The sequence below is a fragment of the Vulpes lagopus genome, chromosome 2 (genome assembly GCF_018345385.1).
Source record: "Vulpes lagopus strain Blue_001 chromosome 2, ASM1834538v1, whole genome shotgun sequence".
NCBI lineage: Eukaryota > Metazoa > Chordata > Mammalia > Carnivora > Canidae > Vulpes > Vulpes lagopus.
Genome location: NC_054825.1, coordinates 163,385,910 through 163,407,736, shown reverse-complemented (window position 1 = coordinate 163,407,736; position 21,827 = coordinate 163,385,910). Strand labels below are relative to the sequence as shown.

The following is a 21,827-nucleotide window of genomic DNA, read 5'->3' as shown; positions in this document are numbered from 1 at the left end:
CTCCTGGGTTCACTCAAAAACTGTCTCCGCGCCATGACTGGGCTGGACCCAGCGGCACACCGGACCTCGCATGTACAACGAATACTAACTTCCAGAACCTAATAAAACGAGTTTCCTGGGATGCCTGAGTGGCTCAGTGGTTGGGCGTCTGCCTGTGGCTCAGGGTGTGATCCTGGTCCTGGGATCGAGTCCCACATCGGGCTCCTTGCAGGGAGGCTGCTTCTCCCTCTGCCTATGTCTCTGCCCCTCTCTCTGTGTGTCTCTCAGGAATAAATCAATTTTTAAAAACTAACAAATAAAACGAGTTTCCTGTTTCAGCCTCTGCTTGTCTCTGCCCATTCCGGCCTCCCAATCTGAGCCTGGTGTATTCTTCCCCTCCATCTATGCCCCTTTTCCCACACGGAAGTCCCTCTGACTGTCTAACTTGGATCCAATCCGCTGTAGCTTCTCCTTCGCACCACTCTGTGCAGCTGCATTGTCCGTGGGCGGTTTTGGTGGGCTGACCCAACCCCCAAAGCAGCCCTCCCTCCTGGGGACGGTAGAACTTGGACTCGCTCTATCTCGGCACCCACGCGCGTGACTACGTGTACCCAAAGGTGGGTCGTGAGCTCCAAGCTGAGCCTCGTTTAAAGAGAGGAAAGAGAGTGAGACAAAGAGGAGTGGGAAGCCCAAGAACCTGGGGTTCCGAGCAGAGAAGCTGCTTAGAACCCGGGAAGCCTAATGGTGGCGAAATCAGGCCGAGGAGAAAAAGGCTGAGGACCGGGGATCGAACGGCGGAGGGAGAGGATTGGATGCTGGGCTTCGAGGGGGCGGGGATAGAACGCAGAGGGTTGGAAAGGGGCGGGGATAAAACCAGAGACTCGAATACCCGGCAAGGCACACGCGAGGAGGCAGAAATCGGGGTTCCTGGATGTTGGATAATCGGGGGCGACCAGGAGCTCCGGAGGCCCGACGACCAGGTCGTGGACTCGTCGCACTGGGATTGGACAGATGCAAGTGGGAAACTTGGGTCTGGCGCTCTAAATCGAGGGTGGGGGGTGTGCTCGGGCTTGGTCTCCAGGATCCGATCGGCGGACCTCTGACTCAGCGTGGTAAGTATCGGAGGGGCCCGAGCTCCTGCGGGGCCTGGAGGCCTGTGGTTTGGGTTGGGCGTGCGGGCCTCTCCATCACTTGTCCTCGAAGCTCGCATCGGCTCCCAGCCTCAGCATCCCTGGCCGGGAGGCATGCGCGGTAGGGCGCTCCCTCCCCCACCCCTTCCAGCCCCTGGCGCGGGGGAGGGGACGCCGGGCCACTCCAGAACCGATGAATTTATAGACATTGCCACCACCACCCCCGCTCCTCCCCCGCCAATCCCCCACCCCACCCCATCCCTCCTCCTCGCCCTGGCATGGGAAACGGAAATGGGGCGGACCGTGCCAACGTCTGGCAGGTGTTCGTTACAAATGGGTCTCGGGGCTAATGTTTTTCTCTAGACCCTGCAACTCAACCCTGGACCAGTTTCCGCCCCCAACCCTGAATCTTGAAAATCCTTCATGGGGAGGGGCGCACTGCCTTGCACCTCGTTCTCAGCAGAGCCGCAAAAGGGATTAACGCGAGTTGTCCCTCCTGCCTCTATGCGTTCACAGAGGTCCCTAGTTGATGTCCCTCCAACACCGGAGTCTCTGGCCGAGTCCTTCAAGAACCCTCAGGTGGTTGGGAAAGGGTGAGCCGCAGTCCTATATTCCCGGGTCTGTAGGAGGAGGGGCTTGGGGGCCCGGACTCCTGGGTCTGAGGCTGGGGACCTGGTAGTGACCCTCCCTCCACCTCCCAGGGCTCTAGCGTGACATGGCTGAGGCGCACCAGGCCGTGGGCTTCCGACCCTCGCTGACCTCGGACGGGGCCGAAGTGGAGCTCAGTGCCCCCGTGTTGCAGGAGATCTACCTCTCCGGACTGCGCTCCTGGAAAAGGCACCTCTCCCGCTTCTGGGTGAGGAGGGCCACGGCTTGGTTTCCTTCCAGGATCCAGTTGCCAGAGCTTCTGGGTTCTCCGAGGCTCACTGGGGAACCCTCAACCTCACCTACTGGAACATCTACTCACCTCCTACACCACTTCCTGCACCACTTCCTTTTTCCTCACACCCCAAACCCAATTTCTAGAATCTAGACCCCTGATGCCATGGTGCTCCCTCGTCTCACCCTTTCCTTCTGTCGCCAGGTTCTAAACTAGGCGCTCCTCCTATCAGAACACTGTGATCTGATCAAGATCTTGGTTAGTCCACACCCCAGTCCTGAAGGGTCCTTCTTCCCCCTAGCGGGCACCCCTGGATCTGGGGGCCGCCTCCTTGCCCTTGCTTCTGAATCCCCCACACCCTCTCCAGTATGCGGTGCAGCGTCCTTGTGGTTCTGAGACCTGAACCAACAAATCTCTGTATCTGCACTGCTCCATCACTTACAAACCCTGCAGTCCCAGTCTGGGCTCATTGTCCTTGCTCTAGAATCCCCATGCCTACCCTGAGGTCACCAGTTCTGGAACTCCGGCACTGCATACATCGAGAGCCTCCCTGTTGGGTCACATCCTATCTGCTAACACAAGTCTTGAGCACTTGTGGGGTTAGCCAAGACTGACTTTGGATCCTGGCTCTGCCACTTACTAGCTGTGTAGCCTTGGGCAAGTGTGTCTTTCTGAGCCTCAATTTCCCCACATGTCAAATGGGGGTGATGATAACACCTCCCTCAGGACAGTCGTGAGGATTAGATGAATACTTAACATGTAAGCGCTGAGCGAACTGCCTGCCCATGTCAAGTGCAGAGTGTTAGCTTTTGATAATACTTTTCTTTCTTTTTTTTAAAGATTTATTTATTTATTTATTCATGAGAGAGAGAGAAAGAGAGAGAGAGGCAGAGGGAGAAGCAGGCTCCATGCCGGGAGCCTGATGCGGGACTGGATCCTGGGACTCCAGGATCGCACTCTGGGCCAAAGGCAGGCGCTAAACTGCTGAGGCACCCAGAGATCCCCAATAATACTGTTCTTTATTCATTAACCAGATATCTATGGGACATTTTTTTTTAAGATTTTATTTATTTGGTCATGAGAGACACACAGAGAGAGGCAGCGACATAGGCAGAGGGAGAGGCAGGCTTCCTGGGGGGAACCCAATGCAGGACTTGATCCCAGGACCCCAGGATCACGCCCTGAGCCAAAGGCAGATGCTCAACCACTGAGCCACCCAGGCGCCCCTATGGGCCATTTATTAAGGGCTTGCCACTACTTGGACAGGGCAGGGAGCAAGACAGCCAGGATCCTGCCCTCATGGAACTCTGGATTTAGCTGGAGAAGGCAATGAAGGAGACGCATAAGCAAGATGCTGAGTATGTCAGATCATGTGACATGTGCCATGGGAGAACAGTAAAGCCGCCAGGAAGAGGGAGCATGGGGGTGTTGTGGGTGGCCCCATTATTTAATCTGAAGCTGAGACGTTTGAGCCGGCTGGATTGAACCTCTGTATCCTTGCGAGCTGTTAAAACAGAGAGATATCTGTTCCAGTGGATAATAACCACTACCCCAAACCCCCAACGAGATTCTTCTTTAGAAACATATATGTTTATTTATTTGAGAGAGATCGAGAGAGCACGATGCGGGGGTGGGAGGGTGGCAGGGAGAGGCAGAGGAGAAGAAGATTCCAGGTTGAGCAGGGAGACTGACTCGGGGCTCCATCCCAAGACCCTGAGATCAGGACGTGAGCCAAAGGCAGATGCTTAATAGACTGAGCCACCCAGGCACCCCTGTTTTTTTTTTTTAATTTTTATTTATTTACTTATGATAGTCACACAGAGAGAGAGAGAGGCAGAGACATAGGCAGAGGGAGAAGCAGGCTCCATGCACCGGGAGCCCGATGTGGGATTCGATCCCCGGTCCCCAGGATTGCGCCCTGGGCCAAAGGCAGGCGCCAAACCGCTGTGCCACCCAGGGATCCCCACCCCTGTTTTTTTAAGATTTTAAGTAATCTCTACACTTGATATGGGACTCGAACCCATAACCCCAAGATCAAGAGTCACATGCTCTACTGACTGAGCCAGCCAGGTGTCATGTTCCACACCACCCCCACCCCTGCAAAGAGCTTCTTTAGCCCTGCCCCTGGAATCCTCTGGGCCTCAGGCTAATACATCAATTAAAACATTACCATGTAGCCATTAATTTGTGGTTAAATATATAAATACACATATACATACACGGGTAAATATATGTTTTTTAAATTAAGATATAGTTTCATAAAAAATGCACAGGTTTTTAAAATGTACAATCCTTGAATTTTGACAATACCTGTGTAACCGGGCAGGCCAGGTGGCTCAGCGGTTTAGCGTCACCTTTAGCCCAGGGCATGATCCTGGAGACCTGGGATCGAGTCCCACATCGGGCTCCCTGCATGGAGCCTGCTTCTCCCTCTGCCTGTGTCTCTGCCTCTCTCTGTGTGTGTCTCTCATGAATAGATAGATAAAATCTTTAAAAAAAAAAAAAAAAAAAACCTGTGTAACCAGCTTCCTATCCAGACGGCATGACCACTGTTCTAGAATGTTCCTTTGAGCCGTTTACGAGGGAGCACCCCCCCACTCAGGGCAACCACTGTTCTGATTTCTATGCTTGCAGGTGGATTTTGACTATTTGTTGAATATTGCATTGCTGAATATTTTGACCCTTAGTTTTGAGTCAAAACCCAAAACCCTTCTCAGAGTCAGATGTCCCCTAGGTGTGGTGGCCTAGCTCTTAGGTCCTTCCTCTTCCATTCTGAGATCCTGGGGGCCACCCCGAAGTTGTGGCTCCTGGAACTCAGTCCCAGGGTGAGGGCTATGCCCTCAGCAACCACAGAGCTGAAATTCTGTAGTTTCTTCATTTATAAAATGATATCCATGACAGTCCCTCCCTCAAGGGATTGTGGTAAGCATTAGTTGTTTTAGTAGAAGGCCTGACTCACAGAAGTGACCAGTTCAATACTGTTGCTTCTATGGTCCTGGAGGTGGTTCCACATAGGTGCTGGGTGCCCCCCAGGCATGTTCTTAACTTCTCTGAGTTTCTGCTCCCTCCTTTCTAAAGTCACATTAGGTAACATTTAGTGTGTCCTGGGTTCTATACTTACCAGGCCCTTTAAATCTATTGCTTGTTATTGACTCTTGATCTCAGGGTCATGAGTTTGAGCCCCACGTTGGGTGTAGAGACTACTCAAAAATAAAAGCTTTTAAAAATAAAAAAATCGGGGCACCTGGGTGGCTCAGTGGTTGAGCATCTGCCTTTGGCTCAGGTTGTGATCCCAGGGTCCTGGGATCAAGTCCCCCATCAGGCTCCCCATGGGAAGCCTGCTTCTCTCTCTGCTCTGTCTCGACATTGGCAGAGAGAGAAGCAGGCTCCATGCAGGGAGCCTGACGTGGGACTCGATCCTCGGTCTCCAGGATCATGCCCTGGGCTGAAGGCGGCGCTAAACCGCTGAGCCACCGGGGCTTCGCTAAATAAAATCTTTAGACAAAAAATTAAAAAAATAAATCTATTGGCCATCTGATCCTTATTATAGCCTCCTAAGGTAGACATATTATTAATCCCACTTTACAGATGAAGGAAGAGGCCCAGAGAGGTGCTTCCATTTTCTTAAGGTCACACAGCTGCTAAGAGGCAGAACTAGAGGCAGAGCTAGAATGAGCAGTGTGGCTGTAGGAGCCCATGTTCAGGCCTGCTAGCCTGGGCTGCTTTTCTAGAACGTGGTCCCAGGACCTATGCCATGGGGCTGTCGTAAACTACGTGCAGTGGGGTCATTTGAGCCAAGCGTGTGGCACAGCATCCATGTGGATTGTTCATCAGCAGGAGGTCAGAGTATTTCCTGAGATGGTTTCCAAATGAATGAGATACAGCAGACCCCAGAGTGTGGAGCCTTGCAGCACATCCTATTGCATTAGGGTTCCAGAGGCATCTGGATGATTTGAGGGATTTAGAGTGGACCCACTGTGGCTTTGGATACATTCAAGCTTCTTGTCTTCTCAGTGTCTTCACCCATGTGATAGGCACAATGTTTTTTTTTTTTTTTTAAGATTTTATTTATTCATGAAAGACACAGAGAGAGGCAGAGACATAGGCAGGGGGAGAAGCATGATCCCTGCAAGAAGCCCAATGTGGGATTTGATTCCAGGACCCCAGGATCACGACCTGAGCTGAACTATTTTTTTTTTTTAGCCGAACTATTGAGCCACCCAGGTGCCCTGGCACAATGGTATTTACTACTATCTTCCTGAGTTACAGGGCAATGAGATGAGTTATTGATGCACCTGATCCTTGGGAAGTGCTCTGGAGACATTTCCTGTTATTATGAAGCCCCTGTTCTACTACAATCCAGAGCACCAGATAAAGGAATTGATCGTTCCTTTTATTTTTTTAATTAATTAATTAATTAATTATTAATTTATGATAGTCACACACAGAGAGAGAGAGGCAGAGACATAGGAAGAGACATAGGCAGAGACATAGGCAGAGGGAGAAGCAGGCTCCATGCACCGGGAGCCCAACGTAGGATTCGATCCCGGGTCTCCAGGATAGCGCCCTGGGCCAAAGGCAGGCGCTAAACCGCTGCGCCACCCAGGGATCCCCTGATCGTTCCTTTTAAAAAGAAATAATAATCAACAAAAAAACCATGTTTGCCAGTAAGTTTTTCTTGCCAAACCAAAGAAAGACTGTCCAGTAAATAAATCCCAAGAAGCAGAGTAGCAATAGAAAAGATCGTCATAATAATGCTTATTGAGCACCTACTGTGTGCCAGGCTCTGAGCTATGCAATTCGTCCTCCACCCCTGTGACCCCTTTGCTTTATTTTTCTCCAGTCTCTATTGCCATCTGTCACATGACCCTAAGCCTTTTTCTTAGTAGCTATTGTCTCTGTCCCCCAGGAGAACAGAAATCTTGTTGTCTTGTCACTGCTGTAATTGCAATTAGCATTTGTGGAAGTATTTTCTCTCTCTCTAACTTTTTATTTATTTGATACAGAGAGAGAGCACAAGCAGGGGGAGCAGGAGAGGGAGGAGCAGACTCCCCGCTGAGCAGGGAGCTTGATGAGGGACTCGATCCCAGTACCTCTGGCTCATGACCTTAGCCAAAGGCAGATGCTTCACCAGCTGAGCCACCCAGGCGTCTGGAAGGACATTTTCTCATCTGACCCTCGGTGACAGCCCTATGAGCCCAGTATTGAAATTGTTCCCATTCTACAGATGAGGAAACTGAGACACTTGTTTGTGGTCACTTAGCTTTTTAGTGACAGAGTAGAGATTTAAAGCCTGGGGTCCAGAGTCCGAACTCAAAACTGGATCTCTGAGGCTTTCTTGTTTGTTAACCATGGGAAAAAGAGAGAACGTGGTTTCTTGAGCTCTGATGGTGGTAAGCAAATAACAAAGCTCATCTCATGCTGTCTGTGTGACCTTGAACCTAAGTGTTTTCTTTTGTAAAATGAGATCACCTAAGTACCTACCTCACAGGGTCATCGGGAGGATTTTAAGAGTTCATCCTTCTAGATGGCGCTTGGTCATGGGCCTTGGTTAAGCATTAGTTATGTCCATGGCTCTTGCCTGTGAGTCTGATTAATAGCCCAAGACTTTCCTTCATTCCATGACCATGTAGTTCTAGAAGGCCCATCAAGTTCCAGACCCTGCTGTATATGGGGAATCATTTTGCCCGAGAGTAACCTCCTCCAGGGAACCCTCCCTGACTCCTTCAATTTGAGCAACCTGGCTTCATTGGGTTCCTGTGCCTTGCTTTATGTCCATGAGCACTTCACTTCATTCTTGACTGACTTCCCCCGTCCTGAGGGCAGGACCCAGCTCTGTCTGGTCCCCACTGGGTCTTGGGCACCCAGCTCAGGGTTCAGCATACACTGGGTGCTCTGTCAATATCTAAGAACAGTGCTCAGCGGAGGAATAATTGATTGAATGAGTGCCCTTTCCTTCCCACAGAATGACTTTCTCACTGGTGTGTTCCCTGCCAGCCCCCTCAGCTGGCTCTTCCTCTTCAGTGCAATCCAGCTCGCCTGGTTCCTCCAGCTGGATCCTTCCCTAGGACTCATGGAGAAGATTAAAGAGTTGCTGCCAGACTGGTGAGCTTCCCCATTTGAGCCCAGTAACCTCCCTTATTCTTCTCCCTCCACCCAGTGAGTTTTTCTATCAGGGTGTTGTGGCTGCTAAGGAAAAGTAACCTCTGGGACTTATTTTTGGTCAGATTAATAAAGGTACAGCGTGAGTAACATGGAGGTGATTTCTTCCCTTCTTGCTAAGTGGGATGCTGACAAGCTAGAAAATGTCCGGATAGGGTTAGAGTGCCCTAGCAAAAGTAGAAGCTCTGCTGGGCTCCAGTTGTGTAGTCTCAGGCAAAAGACTTCACCATTCCCTTGTCAGTCTTCATTTATAAAATGTAGGTAATAATAATTGCTTCCTAGGGTGTTTGGAAGAATTAAACAAGAGCAGCACCTGGCTGGCTCAGTAGGTGGATCATGTGACTCTTGATCTCAGAATCGTGAGTGTGAGCCTCACGTTGGGCGTGGAGACTGGATACATACATAATTAATATTCTTAAAAAAAAAAACACATGCACATGATCCATTTGGTACAGTGCCAGGAGGTTACTAATTGGGAATGGTTGTATTATTATAATTGGCATTTTGGGGCAAGGTTGGAAGCCAGGTGCAGGTGAAAGGACAGGTTCTAATGGTTCTAATTCTTGGATTAGTCTTCCTGGGGAAGAAGGTTCAGATTTTGTACAGACAGTCCCAAAGGGCAGACCTAGGATCCAAGGTAGGAATTTCCAGGAAGGCTAGATATACCCAAGTCTACAGAGGGGAAGTAACGCTCCCCAAGTCTTCCTGGTGGGCTTCGCTGGCATGTCTGGTTGCCATTTTGTAAACATGGTCATCTATTGTAGTTTTTGAACAGCATGTCCTAAACTTGAGGTTATACTGGAGCCACCTGAGAGGCTCCTTAAAACACAGATGGTTGGACCTCACCCCAAGAGATTCTGTCTTAGTAGGTCTGGGTGGTGCCTGGGGATTTGCATTTCCAACCAGCTTCCAGGCAGTACTGATGCTGCTGGGCCAAGGGCCACACTTTGCAAACCACTGCCTTAGAGCAGAATTTGATTTCTAGGAGAGAAAAGTAGGTGTCCCTTCAAAGAAATAAAATACCAGCTCCCACTTGTGAAGTACCTATTGATTTCAATGGGAAGTGATTTTAGGAGCTTGGGGTCCTCACGCACCCAGGAAAGGAGGGGAGGCACAGAGGTTCCCTGCCCACTTTACAAATGAGGACATCGGATATCTATGATTGACTCCAATTCTAGGTTTGCCCCCCATCAAAAGGCCAGGGTCAGAGAATGTTAGGAAGAGCAGGGGCTGGGTGGGGCTGGAGGGGAGGCCAGGAGACCCAAGCCCCTCTCTTTCACTCCCAGGGGTGGACAGCACCACAGGCTTCGGGGAGTCCTGGCAGCGGCGCTGTTCGCTTCGTGTCTGTGGGGAGCCCTGATCTTCACCCTTCACGTGGCCCTAAGGCTCCTTCTGTCCTACCATGGCTGGCTCCTTGAGCCCCACGGAGCCATGTCCTCGCCCACCAAGACCTGGCTGGTATGTTGGGGGGCAGAGTCCTCCCTGCTCGGCCCTCCGGGGACCCACTTCTGGCTCTGCTTCCCTCCCGCCTCTACCTCCGACCTTTCATGGGTCTCTATCCCCCTCTCCCCGGGACCCTGCCCACCTCTCTCTGGTCTCTATTCCACCTCCTGGGTTTCTGCCCCCGCCCCCGCTTTCCCTGGGTCTCTATCCCATTCTCTCTGTGGGTTGCCACACAACTCCCCGACCCCAGCCAGGGGTGTAACGACCCACTAATTCCCCCCGCCCCAGGCCCTGGTCCGCATCTTCTCCGGCCGCAAAACAATGCTCTTCAGTTACCAGCGCTCGCTGCCACGCCAGCCCGTGCCCTCCGTGCAGGACACCGTGCGCAAGGTGGGCCTGCCAGGTACCTCCGCCTGGGGCGCTGGGGGCGGCCGGCGGCGGGCGGGGGCGTCAGCTACCCTCTTCTCCTTGCCCCTCAGTACCTGGAATCTGTGCGGCCCATCCTCTCCGACGAGGACTTCGACTGGACGTCTGTCCTAGCGCAGGAATTCTTGAGGCTGCAGGCGTCGCTGTTGCAGTGGTACCTGCAGCTCAAGTCCTGGTGGGCTTCCAATTACGTGAGTCCCGGGCCCTGAACGCCGAGGTTCCGAGCCCTCCTTCCTAACCTGGAGGTCTACGCCCCGCTCCCGCCCCGCCCCCCTATCGTTTAAACCCAACCCCCAGACACTCCAGCTGGCTGCTCCTGCTCTCCCATACTCTAAACCTCAACCGGCGTGTGCCAGCGTTTTGAGCCTCCCCGCCCCCACCTCCAGCTCTGACACTCGAAGCCTGACTTCAATCACCTAAGCTCCGCCTCCAGGGCCTGCCCACACCCGCAGCCACGCCCCCACGCCTCCAGGATTGGAACCAGAATTCCAGGATTCATCCAACATTTCCGCCCTCCCCTGGCAGGAGGCAAAAAACATTTTGCGCCTCCGCCCCCAGAGTAGCTCTTGTTCTACCCCCCGCCTTCTGCGCAAGGGCACCTCCCCCAGATGGGCTTCTACTCTGAGTTCAGGAGCCAGGCCTTTGGTAGTACTCTGACTTGGAGTTTCTTGCACAGAGCAAGACAGCAATTAGCCCAAACCAGGGCTAACAGGCCTCCGGTTCTGTAGGAAGTCATAAATAGCCGTCAGGCAGCGTGGGATGAGGTGGAGGTAGCGATGGAGACACGGTGGTGTGAGTGTCTGGAGGGTGGGATGGCCTGCGGACACAGTCATTGGATGAGAGGATTAGGGTTCCAGGAGGAGAAGTTATTAGGGATGAGCCCTGAGGGTTGGACAGAACTTGAACCTGTCTGGTTAGTAGGAGGGAATGGGGTGGGCAGAGGTGAGGAACTAAGAAGGTTGTAGGGCGTGGGCTGGGAAGCAGGAGGGCTTTACTCTGGCCAGAACAAAGAATTGAAGGGTGATCCTCAGGGGGAGGTGATGGTGGAGGAGGGGTGGGGAGAGGCCTGAACTCCAGCCGAGGACCCTGGACTCTTTTCTCGGGGTGCCAAGGAGCCATGGGAGGATTCTGAACAGGGGAGGGTCAGGATCCCCTGTGGTGTCAGGGAGACACTGGAGGCCAGGAGGTTGGAGAGGATGCTAGGGTGAGGATCTAGGGGAAAGGATGAGGCCTTGCAGGGGAATTGGGACCAAGGGAAGGAGGCAGAGTCAAGGGGCAGGAGAGTGGGGCTGGGACTACCAGGCTGGGGGTGGGGAGATGGCAGGATGGCATTCACAGGCCTTAACTGATATTGGGAGGTGGGGGACTGCCAGGCTCTCCCTAAGATGGGGAAAAGGGGAGCATCCCTGAGGGGAAGGCACTGAGCTTGGGGGGTGCCGGGGAGATGCCCTGGAGCAGCTGGACATCTGAGTGAGGACTCAGGAAAGAGGCCTCGGTGACAGCAAATGGGACCTTTAGCTACAGAAGAAAATTGAAACATTGGACTTGGAAGGGAAGCAGATCTGGGACACAGCCCCAAGGGGCAGCAGCATGGAAAGGTCAGTCAGACAAGCTCTGTGGAGGGGACTGAGTCATGTCTGAAGGGGTAGGAGAGAAGCCAGGCCTTAGTTTTTAAATTTTTTTCCCTTCAAGCTGTTGGACCAGATTCTTGGTTTTTGTGTGTGTGTGTGTGTGTGTGTGTGTGTGTGTGTGTGTGTGTGTGGTTGTTTTTCCCAAAGATTTTATTTATTTGAAAGAGAGAGAGAGCACGAACAGGGTGAGAAGCAGACTCCCTGCTGAGCAGGGAGCCAGACACGGGGCTCAAACACAGGACTCTGAGATCATGACCTGAGCCAAAGGCTGATGTTTAGCAGACTGAGCCACCCAAGCACCCCTGTTGGACCAGATTCTGTGCTAATACATATGTGCACATGTGCACGGACACACACAATGTATATATTTCATTGTACATCTAGGGCACTGCCAATTATAATATACTCCATTATCTTATGCACAAAGAAAAAGAAAATGAACACCAACTAAAGTCTGACACAGTGCTTCCTTATTACAGATTTTTTACCTATATTTTTTAATTGTTATATGAATTTTATTTATATATATAATTTTAAATGATATAACATAATATGCTTGTACATTTTATAATTTATAGAAACATTTAATATATCATAAAGTATATAGAACATATAGACGTACATATAATTTTTATTGGGGTAAAATGGACATCATGTAAAATTTACCATTTTAACCATTTTTAAGTACGCAGTTCGGTGGTATTAAGTACATCTGCAATTCCATGGAACCATCATGACAATCTGTTTCCAGAACTTTTTCATCATCCCAAACAGAAACTCTGTACCTATGAGGGAAACACATCCCCATTTACACTTCCCCGAAGTGCCAGGTAACTTCTAGTCTACTCACTACCTTTAGGAATTTACCTATTTTAGATTTTTCATATAAGTAGAATCATACACGATGTGTCCTTTTGTGTCTGGCTCATTTCACCTGGCATAATGTTTTCAGGGTCCATCCAAGGTGTAGCACACATTAGATTTTCATTCCTTTTTCTTTTTTAAAGATTATTTATCTATTCATGAGAGACACAGAGAGAGAGGCAGAGACACTGGCAGAGGGAGAAGCAGGCCCCCCAACAAGGAGCCTGAGGCAGAACTCGATCCTGGACCCCGGGATCACGCTCTGAGCTGAAAGCAGATGTTCAACCACTGAGCCACCAAAGCATCCCTCTTTCCTTTTTCTACTAACATTCCATTGCAGGGACACCTGGCTGGCTCAGTTGATGGAGAAAGAGACTCTTGATCTCACGGTTCTGAGTTCAAGCTCCATGTTGGGTGGAGAAATTACTTAAAAATAAAATCTTCGGGAGCCTGTGTGGCTCAGTCAGTTAAGTGTCTGCATTGGCTCAGGTCATGATCCCAGAGTCGTCTGCTTCTCCCTTTGCCTCCCCACTCCCGCTCATTCTTGCAGTTGCTTGCTTGTGCTCTCTCTCTGAAATAAATAAATAAAATCTTAAAAATAAAATATTCTTTAAAAACCCATTCTATTAGATGGATAGACCACATTTTGGTTGTCCATCTATCTATTGATGGACACTTGGGTCTTGCTGGTATTTTTTGAAATCTCATATGAGATCATTTCACATATCTTATTGTGCACCTAGCTTTTTCCATTCAGCTACATGACTTGGTGGTCGCTCCTTCTGTGTCAGTGGTACAGATGTCCCTTGTTCTTGAACAGCTTCGTAGTAATCCAGGACATGAGTGTTAGTGAGGTTTAGCTAACTAATCCCCAACTGAGGGACTTCTAGGTTACTGCTAGTTACCGATCATGATGGCCTCCTTCATTGAACTCTACCCTCCCTGTTTGACACAGTAGAGTCTTTGGGGTCTTGCCACTCTTGCTGTCCCTGCCAACCCCCTTTGGCCCTAGCCACCCCAGCCATGTCTTTCTGCCCCACTCCTAGGTCAGTGACTGGTGGGAAGAATTTGTGTACCTGCGCTCCCGGCACTCGCTGATGGTGAACAGCAACTATTATATGATGGTGAGAGGGGGAGAATGGGACTAGGAGCTGGGCAGGGGCTGAGTTCAAAGCTCCCCAGATTTAGGGTTGGGATGTCTTTGTGGGAAGTGGGGTTTAGTGTCAGTGACTCAAATCAGAGTTTTATTCACCATCCTGCCACTTGTTGGGGGTCATGATTTGTGTTTGGGGTCAGTGCCCCCATCACGGGCAAGCCTAACCCCAGGCATTCCCCTCGCCTGGCCCCCAGGACTTCCTGTACGTCACTCCCACACCAGTGCAGGCTGCTCGTGCTGGGAACGCAGTCCATGCCCTCCTCCTCTACCGCCACCGCCTGAACCGCCAGGAGATCCTTCCTGTAAGATGGGCCCCCCAGCCCCCCAGTGGGCTGGGGCCGTGGGCTGGGGACATGGGCTCTGGTCCTGTGGCCATACAGCCATGTTGGTCCTAGGAGGCAGTGTCCTCCTGAGCCCATGGTCTCTTGCAGACTTTGCTGATGGGAATGCGGCCCTTATGCTCTGCCCAGTATGAGAAGATATTCAATACCACACGCATTCCCGGCATCCACAAAGGTGAGATTCCTCTTGCGTCCTCACTGACAGAGGTGTAACAGTGTAGTAGGTGAGAACATGTTCTCCTGGGTTTGAACCCCAGCTCCATCGCTCCCTAGCTGTGTGACATTGGGTAAGTTACTACCCTCTCTGAGCCTTGGTTTCCTCATCTCTAAAATGGGATAATAAGGGTGCATAGTGAGGATTAAATGAGTGTTTAGAGGGCACCTGGGTGGCTCAGTCGTTGAGCATCTGCCTTTGGCTCAGGTTGTGATCCCAGGGTCCTGGGATCGAGTCCCACATCTCCCTCTGCCTAGGTAGATAGATAGATAGATAGATAGATAGATAAATAAATGTTTAGAACAGTGCAAGCCATACAGGAAGTATGGTTCTTATTATCTAATAATAAGTAATAAATGATTCTTATTCTTTTTAAAAAGATTTTTAAAATTTATTTTAGAGAGAGAGTGCACCTGTGCATGTGCTAGCTGGGGGGAAGAGCAGGGGTGGTGAGGGAGAGGGAAGGAGTCCCAAGCAGACGCCCTGCCCAATGTAGAGCAGGGAGCAGCTGGATCCCACGACACTGAGATCACAACCTGAGTCGAAACCAAAACTCAGACACTTAACCAACTGAGCCACCCAGGTACCCCTAAATGGTTCTAATTTTCATGTTTATGATGTGTCTGGCCTTCCTGCCCTCTGCACTCTGCCCGCCCCACCTCTAGACTACATCCGCCACCTGCGTGACAGCCGACACGTGGCCGTCTTCCACCGAGGCCGATTCTTCCGCGTGGGGACCCACTCCCAAAGCGGCCTGCTCTCCCCGAGGGCCTTGGAGCAGCAGTTCCAGCGAATCCTGGATGACCCATCCCCCGCCTGCCCCCAGGAGGAGCATCTGGCGGCCTTGACTGCGGCTCCCAGGTGAGAAGGGGAGGTCAGGGGACCCAGAGGCCCAGGCAGCCTCAAGAGGCTGGGGAAGAGCAAAGTGTGTGTGGGGGTGGATGGAGTCTGGGCAGGGTGCAGGGCCAGCCTGAGCTCAGGCACATCCCCCCATAGGGACGTGTGGGCCCAGGTGCGGAGTTCCCTGAAGGTCCAGGCTGAGGATGCCCTGGAGGCCGTGGAAGGAGCTGCCTTCTTTGTATCACTGGACTCGGAGCCTGCAGGGCTCACCAGAGAGGACCCCGCTGCTTCACTGGATGCTTACGCCCGCGCCCTACTGGCTGGCAGGGGCCATGACCGGTGAGCCAGCCCCTGAACTTGAACCTCACCCTGGCCTGGTGACCCCAGAACCTAGTATCTAGACCTAGGACTCTGGACACTAGACAAGCAGACCCTGGACCCCAGACCTGGGGCATCCTCAGGTCTAAGGACCCCTTCAATCTGAGGACCCCCACCCAATGCCTTGAGACCCAGGGACCTCTAACACGGAGAGCTTCTGGATCCCAGAGTCTGGCATCCCTGGGACCCCAGGTCACTGAACCTAGACACCGAAGACCTAGAGTCCCAAAGCCAAAAGCCCAAGCCCAGGGACCTTAGGCCCAGAACCACAGAATTCTTAGATTTTAATGTAGGCTCCCTAAACCCAGAACCCCATACCTGGGGCTTCCCGCCTAGAGAGCCTCAGACAACTTTCTAGATGCACACCAGGCATCAACTGTAATTTCTGAGGTTCCCAGGAAAGTTCCCTTAACCTCTTAGCTCCTTGTGAGCCTTGAACCTTTCTTGGCATGTTCTCTCAAAATCTTCCAATTTCCCAAGCCCTAGACATGTCTCAGAAACCATCTAGACCACCTGGTGGAGAGCCCCCTCTCCCTTAGGAAGTTCCACACCATCCTTGATTCCACAAAGATCTGCCCACCCTGACACTCCTGCAAGTCCTACAAAGACTACCCAAGTTCTGTCCTGGCCCTGGCTCTTTGGCGACCACTTTGAATTCTCCCCCTGCAGCTGGTTTGACAAATCCTTCACTCTAATTGTCTTCTCCAATGGGAAGCTGGGCCTCAGCGTGGAGCACTCATGGGCTGACTGCCCCATCTCAGGACACATGTGGGAGGTAGGATAGCCAGCCCACCCCCTCCCTGGGGACCATCAGCCCCATTTCCAAATACCTTCCCCTCCAGGGCCTCACACTCAGCAGGAAGACAGAGGGGACTCCTGGATAGCTCAGTGTTTGAGCATCTGCCTTTGGCTCAGGTCGTGATCCTGGGGTCCTGGGATCAAGTCCTGCATTGGGCTCCCTGCAGGGAGCCTGCTTCTCCCTCTGCCTTTCTCTGTGTCTCTCATGAATAAATAAAATCTAAAAAAAAAAAAAAAAGGAAAGAAAGAAAGAAAGAAAAGAGGCTCAGAGACAGGCAGAGACTGGACTGGAATCACCCAGCAAGGAAAAGGGAATCTGGGATTATGACCCTCTTTTGATGAATGAGCAGTTGGGGCTCAGAGAAGGGAAGTGATCTGCCCAGAGTCACGGCGCCAGGTGTTGCAGAGCAAGAATATGATCCTAGAATGCTCTGAGACCAGAATGGAGGCCTTTCCACCACATCACACTGAATCAGAATGATCTTCCGGCTCTGGCTTGCTGTGTGACCTTGGGCAAGTTCCTCCCCTCTGAGATGAAAAAGTTGGGTTTCTTTTATCTGTAAACTGCCATCCAATCCCGGGAACTCTAGCATCTCTTTTTTCTCTATTTTATTTAATTCCTAAATCATAGGGGGTGGTGTCCATACCTTATGAGGTTCCCACTCTTTCATGGCATTACATAAGGCATTGGATGGAGCCAAGGGTGGGATCTGGAGAAGCGGAGGCCCCTTCAGATTTTAGGAGCAGCCCCTGGAATTAAGCAATGACTCTTCTGTGCCTGTTTCTTGTTTGTAAAATGGGGGAATTTCCCCTTTGATGATATTGGTAAAGGAAACCATCAATTCAGTTGAACTTGAGACTCTTCAGACCCTTCTTGTCCACATAGGGTCTCTGCCCATCGACTTTGAATGAAGAGATATCATGTAGAATATGATAGAGAGGGGATCCCTGGGTGGCTCGGCGGTTTAGTGCCTGCCTTTGGCCCAGGGCATGATCCTGGAGTCCCGGGATTGAGTCCCATGTCGGGCTCCCTGCGTGGAGCCTGCTTCTCCCTCTGCCTGTGTCTCTGCCTCCCTCTGTGTGTGTGTCTCTCATGAATAAATAAATAAAATCTTAAAAAAAAAAAAAAAGAATATGATAGAGATCACTGGAAACTCCAAGGCACCAAGTGGGGGAGGTTCTTCTTCAGATAGGTTTCTAACATTGCAATGGGGATGTGGATCCCTTCTTCCTAAGTGATTATGAGAATTAAATGGAAGGCTGCCGGGTAGCACACGTGCTCCATCAGTGCTGATTTAAAATATTGAACCAAGGGATCCCTGGGTGGCGCAGCGGTTTAGTCCATGGCGGGATCCTGGAGACCCGGGATCGAATCCCACGTCAGGCTCCCGGCGCATGGAGCCTGCTTCTCCCTCTGCCTATGTCTCTGCCTCTCTCTCTGTGTGTGTGACTATCATAAATAAATAAAAATTAAAAAAAAATATTGAACCAAACAAAAACCAAAAATAAATAAAATATTGAACCACCAGCAGGGCGTGGGCACCACCCCCCAATCAGAATGGAGGCCACCCCTCCATTCTGGAGGCTCATGCTGTGCACAGCTCTATCTCTCCCATCTCAGGATCCTGGTGGGGGCGGGGTGGTGGTGGGGTGTTTTGGGAAGGCTGGAACAGCCATGGGTGACTCTGTCTACCAGTCAGAAGTAAAATGTCAGTAAGCACCTGCAGCATATTAGTATCAATCCTGCTCTCCATGAACTTGAACCTGAGAACACACCTGTGAACATCAGAGGTTTCTGTTTCTGTTTCTTTTTTTTTTTAAGATTTTATTTATTTATTCATGAGAGACACAGAGAGAGGCAGAGACACAGGCAGAGGGAGAAGCAGGCTCCCTATGGGGAGCCTGATACAAGACTCGATCCCAGGACCCTGGGATCATGACCTAAGCCAAAGGCAGATGCTCAATCACTGAGCCAACCAGATGTCCCAAGAGGTTTCTGTTTCTTAAGGACTGTCCCCTTTGGCCCCCAGCCCCAGAAACGGCTTATGAAAAGAAGTCCCTGGTTAGAGGGCCCTCAGCCCAGAGGGAGGAAGGGACTCTGACAGCCTCTGTTTGTGCACAGTTCACTCTGGCCACAGAATGTTTTCAGCTGGGCTACTCTGCAGACGGCCACTGCAAGGGGCATCCTGATCCCTCGCTGCCCCAGCCCCAGCGGCTATACTGGCACCTTCCAGAAAAGGTGAGATCGGGCTCTGGGGCCTCTTCTCCAAGTCCCCAAACCCTCCTGGCTCTGACTCTAAATTCATCCCCACCTCCAAACTCAATTCCACCCCAGCCCCAACTCTAACCTTACCCGCCCATCCCCGCCAGTCCCATTCTCAATCCCAACCCCATCCCCAACCCCAGTCCCACAGTGACCCCCACCAAAAATCCAGCCCTGCAGCTACATGTTCGTTTCTGTCCTCATTTCCACATTCCACCCCTACCCTGATTCAATTCCCACCTCCACTTCCAGCCCCACTTCCGACTCTCACCCTACCCTATCTGTAACCCCAGCCATCCCTCCCTCCCTCCCTCCTCCTCTGGCAGATCCATCTGTCCATCTCTCTAGCCCTGAGGGGAGCCAAGACCCTGTCTGGAAACATCGATTGCCACGTCTTCCCCTTCTCCCACTTTGGCAAGAGCTTCATCAAACGCTGCCACCTCTCTTCAGACAGCTTTGTCCAGATGGCCTTGCAGCTGGCCCACTTCCGGGTCAGTTGGGTCCCTTGACCTCAGCCCCTTGCCAGAACTTTGGTTCCCCTGGGCCTGCCCTGTCAGTCCCTTTAAGAACTCTTCTTGGTTATGCCCTTGTGGGTTCCGCCATCTTGATTTCTCTCCCAACCACACATTCCCTGAGCAGGAAGAGGTGAGAGGCCCACAGAGGTGGGTCAAGTGTGGGAATATTTCCAGAGACCAGCTGACAGGCTCCTCCCTTCCTTGTCCCCCAGGACAGGGGTCAATTCTGCCTGACTTATGAGTCGACCATGACTCGCTTGTTCTTGGAAGGCCGGACAGAGACGGTGCGATCTTGCACGAGGGAGGCCTGCAACTTTGTGAGAGCCATGGAGGACAAAGAGAAAACAGTGGGTGTAGGCCTCGTTTGAGGCTTTGGTCATTTCCACATAACTCATTACTACATTTGCAAATATTTTTGGAGCACCTTCTGAGGACCAGGCCCTCTGATGGGTGTTATGGACAAAGGAGGAACCAGACCTGGTCTATGACCTCAAGAAACTCTCTGGTGGGGAGAGGCGGAGATATTTCAGCATAGTGCGATGCATGCTTTAATGAGGGTCAACCAGGGTACTGGGGGAGCACCCATCAGGGATCCTTGGTCCTCCAATGTAGCTCTCTTTGATTATTTAACCTCTATGTGACCTTGTGACTTCCATTTGTACCCTTCCATGGATTCCCCATATAACCTCTCAGCTCAGAACCCCCCTAGGACACCTTTCCCTCTCACCCTACCTATTGTGGTTTAATGGAAGGAGTTGGGGCCCTAGATCAGACAGTCTCACCTGGGGACCCACCTGATTCTGCTTTGCTGTGTGACCCTGGGCAAGTGACTTCCCTCCCTGAGCCTGTGTCCCCTCTGTAAAATAGAGTCCATATCTCTGCCTTGCAGGGATTTTGCAAGCTGGGTTGAAACCAGGGGTGTGACAAGCCCCAGCAGTAAGCCCACTTCCTGTCTTTCCATGACCTGTGACCACCCCGGGGGACCCCAGGAACCCCAGCGCCGCGCACTATTCCGCCTGGCGGTGGAAAAGCACCAGTCTCTGCTGAAGGCTGCGATGAGCGGACAGGGAGTGGACCGTCACCTCTTCGCGCTCTACATCGTGTCCCAATTTCTCCACCTGCGGTCACCCTTTCTGGACCAGGTTGGGGTGCAGAGAAAGGGTTAGAGAGGGAAGAGGGGAACCATGGGAGAAGGGTACTTCTCAACCAGGAGAGAGAGGTTGGCAAAGGGAGTTATTAGAGGAGTTGGGGGAGGCCGGAGTGGTGCTGGGGCAAGAGAGGGAGGGGGCGGCGAGGGAAAAGAAGTAGGGAGCACGGAAGGAGGCGGAGTCAGGGAGACAACAGGGACATGGTTAGAGAAAAAGGCGTGGTCAGGAGAAGCCGAGAGGGAGGTGTAGTCTGAAAGGAGGAGAGCAGAGGCACGGGGGCCAGGGAGATGATGGGGTGCGGTCAGGGGAGAGGGCGTGGTCATGGAAGCGGAGAGGGTGTGGTCAAAGAAATGGGCGTGGTCAGGGAGAAGCAGAGAAGAGGTGTGGTCAGAAAGGAGGAGACACAGACTGACTGGTGTCAGGGAGGGACCCGCAGAGAGACCCAATAGTTTAGAGGAAATGGACAGTCAGAAAGGGCCAGGGCTGCGCGGAGCTGAACCACGGAGGCGGGGACTGGCGGGTCTTCATTGCATACTTGACCATCTTGTCTGTCAGGTTCACTCAGAGCAGTGGCAGCTGGCCACCAGCCAGATCCCTGTTCAGCAAATCCACCTGTTTGACGTCCACAATTACCCCGACTATGTTTCCTCCGGGGGTGGATTCGGGCCGGTGAGTGGAACTGGGCCTGATCCCGCCTCCGTGGGCCTGAGAGAGGAGGGTGTGGGGGGTCTGCACTCTGGCTGAGAGGGGTTGAGGGGCACTGGAGGCTATTTACTTCCCTTCACTCTGCTCATCTCCAGGCCGATGATCATGGTTACGGCGTTTCGTACATTTTCATGGGGGATGACACCATCACCTTCCACATCTCCAGCAAAAAGTCAAGCACAAAAACGGTGAGATAGACTTGAACACACCTCCCTGTAGGACCTCCTCCCTCAGACCAAGACATCAGGGATGTCAGCCCTCCTGATTTTCAGTACTGAGGAGCACCTCCCCCAGGTTCTCCTAGACATACCTATTTTTCCTTCTAGGACTCCCATCGACTGGGGCAGCATATTGAGGATGCACTGTTGGACGTGGCCTCCCTGTTTCAGGAGGGGCAGCGTCCTAAGCCCAGGTGCGGAGGATTACAGGAGGAGGACTTGGGGCACAGGTGTGGTTCTCTCCCCTGCCACACTAGGGGCTCCAGGGCACCCACAAAATCCACCAACTTTTGACCCCTTCCTGCAGGGAGCTGGTCTCCCCATGAACTAGGGAGAGGGTCATTACAACTGGGCTGGTGCAGAACAGAGGCAGCCTGTTTGGGTTTGGGAATCCCACATCTGGGCCAATAAAGATGTATAAGCTAGGCATATGGTGTTTGCTGTGCTGTTGTGCTGGGCAGGGGTGGGAGAGGTGAGGATCAGGGTGAAGGAGGAGAAAAGTTCCCCTCCATCCCCAGACCCCACTGTGAATTGTCAGTTACAGTCGATTTCAGCTACAGCCCCCAATCAAGCCCATTCTACTGCATTCCTAGCTCCAGTCACACCAAACCCAACCATCCAAGGCCAGCCCCAATCAAACAACCTCCCAAACTCTCATTAGTCCAGTTCCTGAGGCCCCAACAACACTGCCCACCCCAAAAATAAAGATCGACACTATTTCACCCACCTGAGTTGA

At 51.9% G+C, this 21,827-nt stretch overlaps 1 protein-coding gene across 3 annotated transcripts; it reads left to right on the top strand.

The window, feature by feature from the left end:
• Positions 1-552: 552 nt before the first annotated feature.
• On the top strand, positions 553-21,518 carry CPT1C (carnitine palmitoyltransferase 1C). Of its 3 annotated transcripts, none has more exons than XM_041745541.1 (20): positions 553-596; positions 1,626-1,702; positions 1,811-1,965; positions 7,955-8,094; positions 9,438-9,609; positions 9,883-9,984; positions 10,074-10,211; positions 13,562-13,639; positions 13,866-13,973; positions 14,103-14,187; positions 14,892-15,087; positions 15,223-15,405; positions 16,114-16,219; positions 18,365-18,481; positions 18,832-18,996; positions 19,233-19,367; positions 20,010-20,162; positions 20,724-20,837; positions 20,969-21,061; positions 21,200-21,518. In XM_041745541.1, the coding sequence occupies exons 3-20, from the start codon at positions 1,825-1,827 to the stop codon at positions 21,383-21,385; spliced, it is 2,412 nt and encodes an 803-aa protein (XP_041601475.1). In that variant the 5' UTR covers positions 553-596; positions 1,626-1,702; positions 1,811-1,824; the 3' UTR covers positions 21,386-21,518. The 3 variants fall into 3 exon arrangements, with proteins under 3 accessions (XP_041601475.1, XP_041601474.1, XP_041601473.1); XM_041745540.1 differs by lacking the exon at positions 553-596 and adding an exon at positions 853-959; XM_041745539.1 differs by lacking the exon at positions 553-596 and adding an exon at positions 860-1,091.
• The last annotated feature ends 309 nt before the right edge of the window (positions 21,519-21,827 follow it).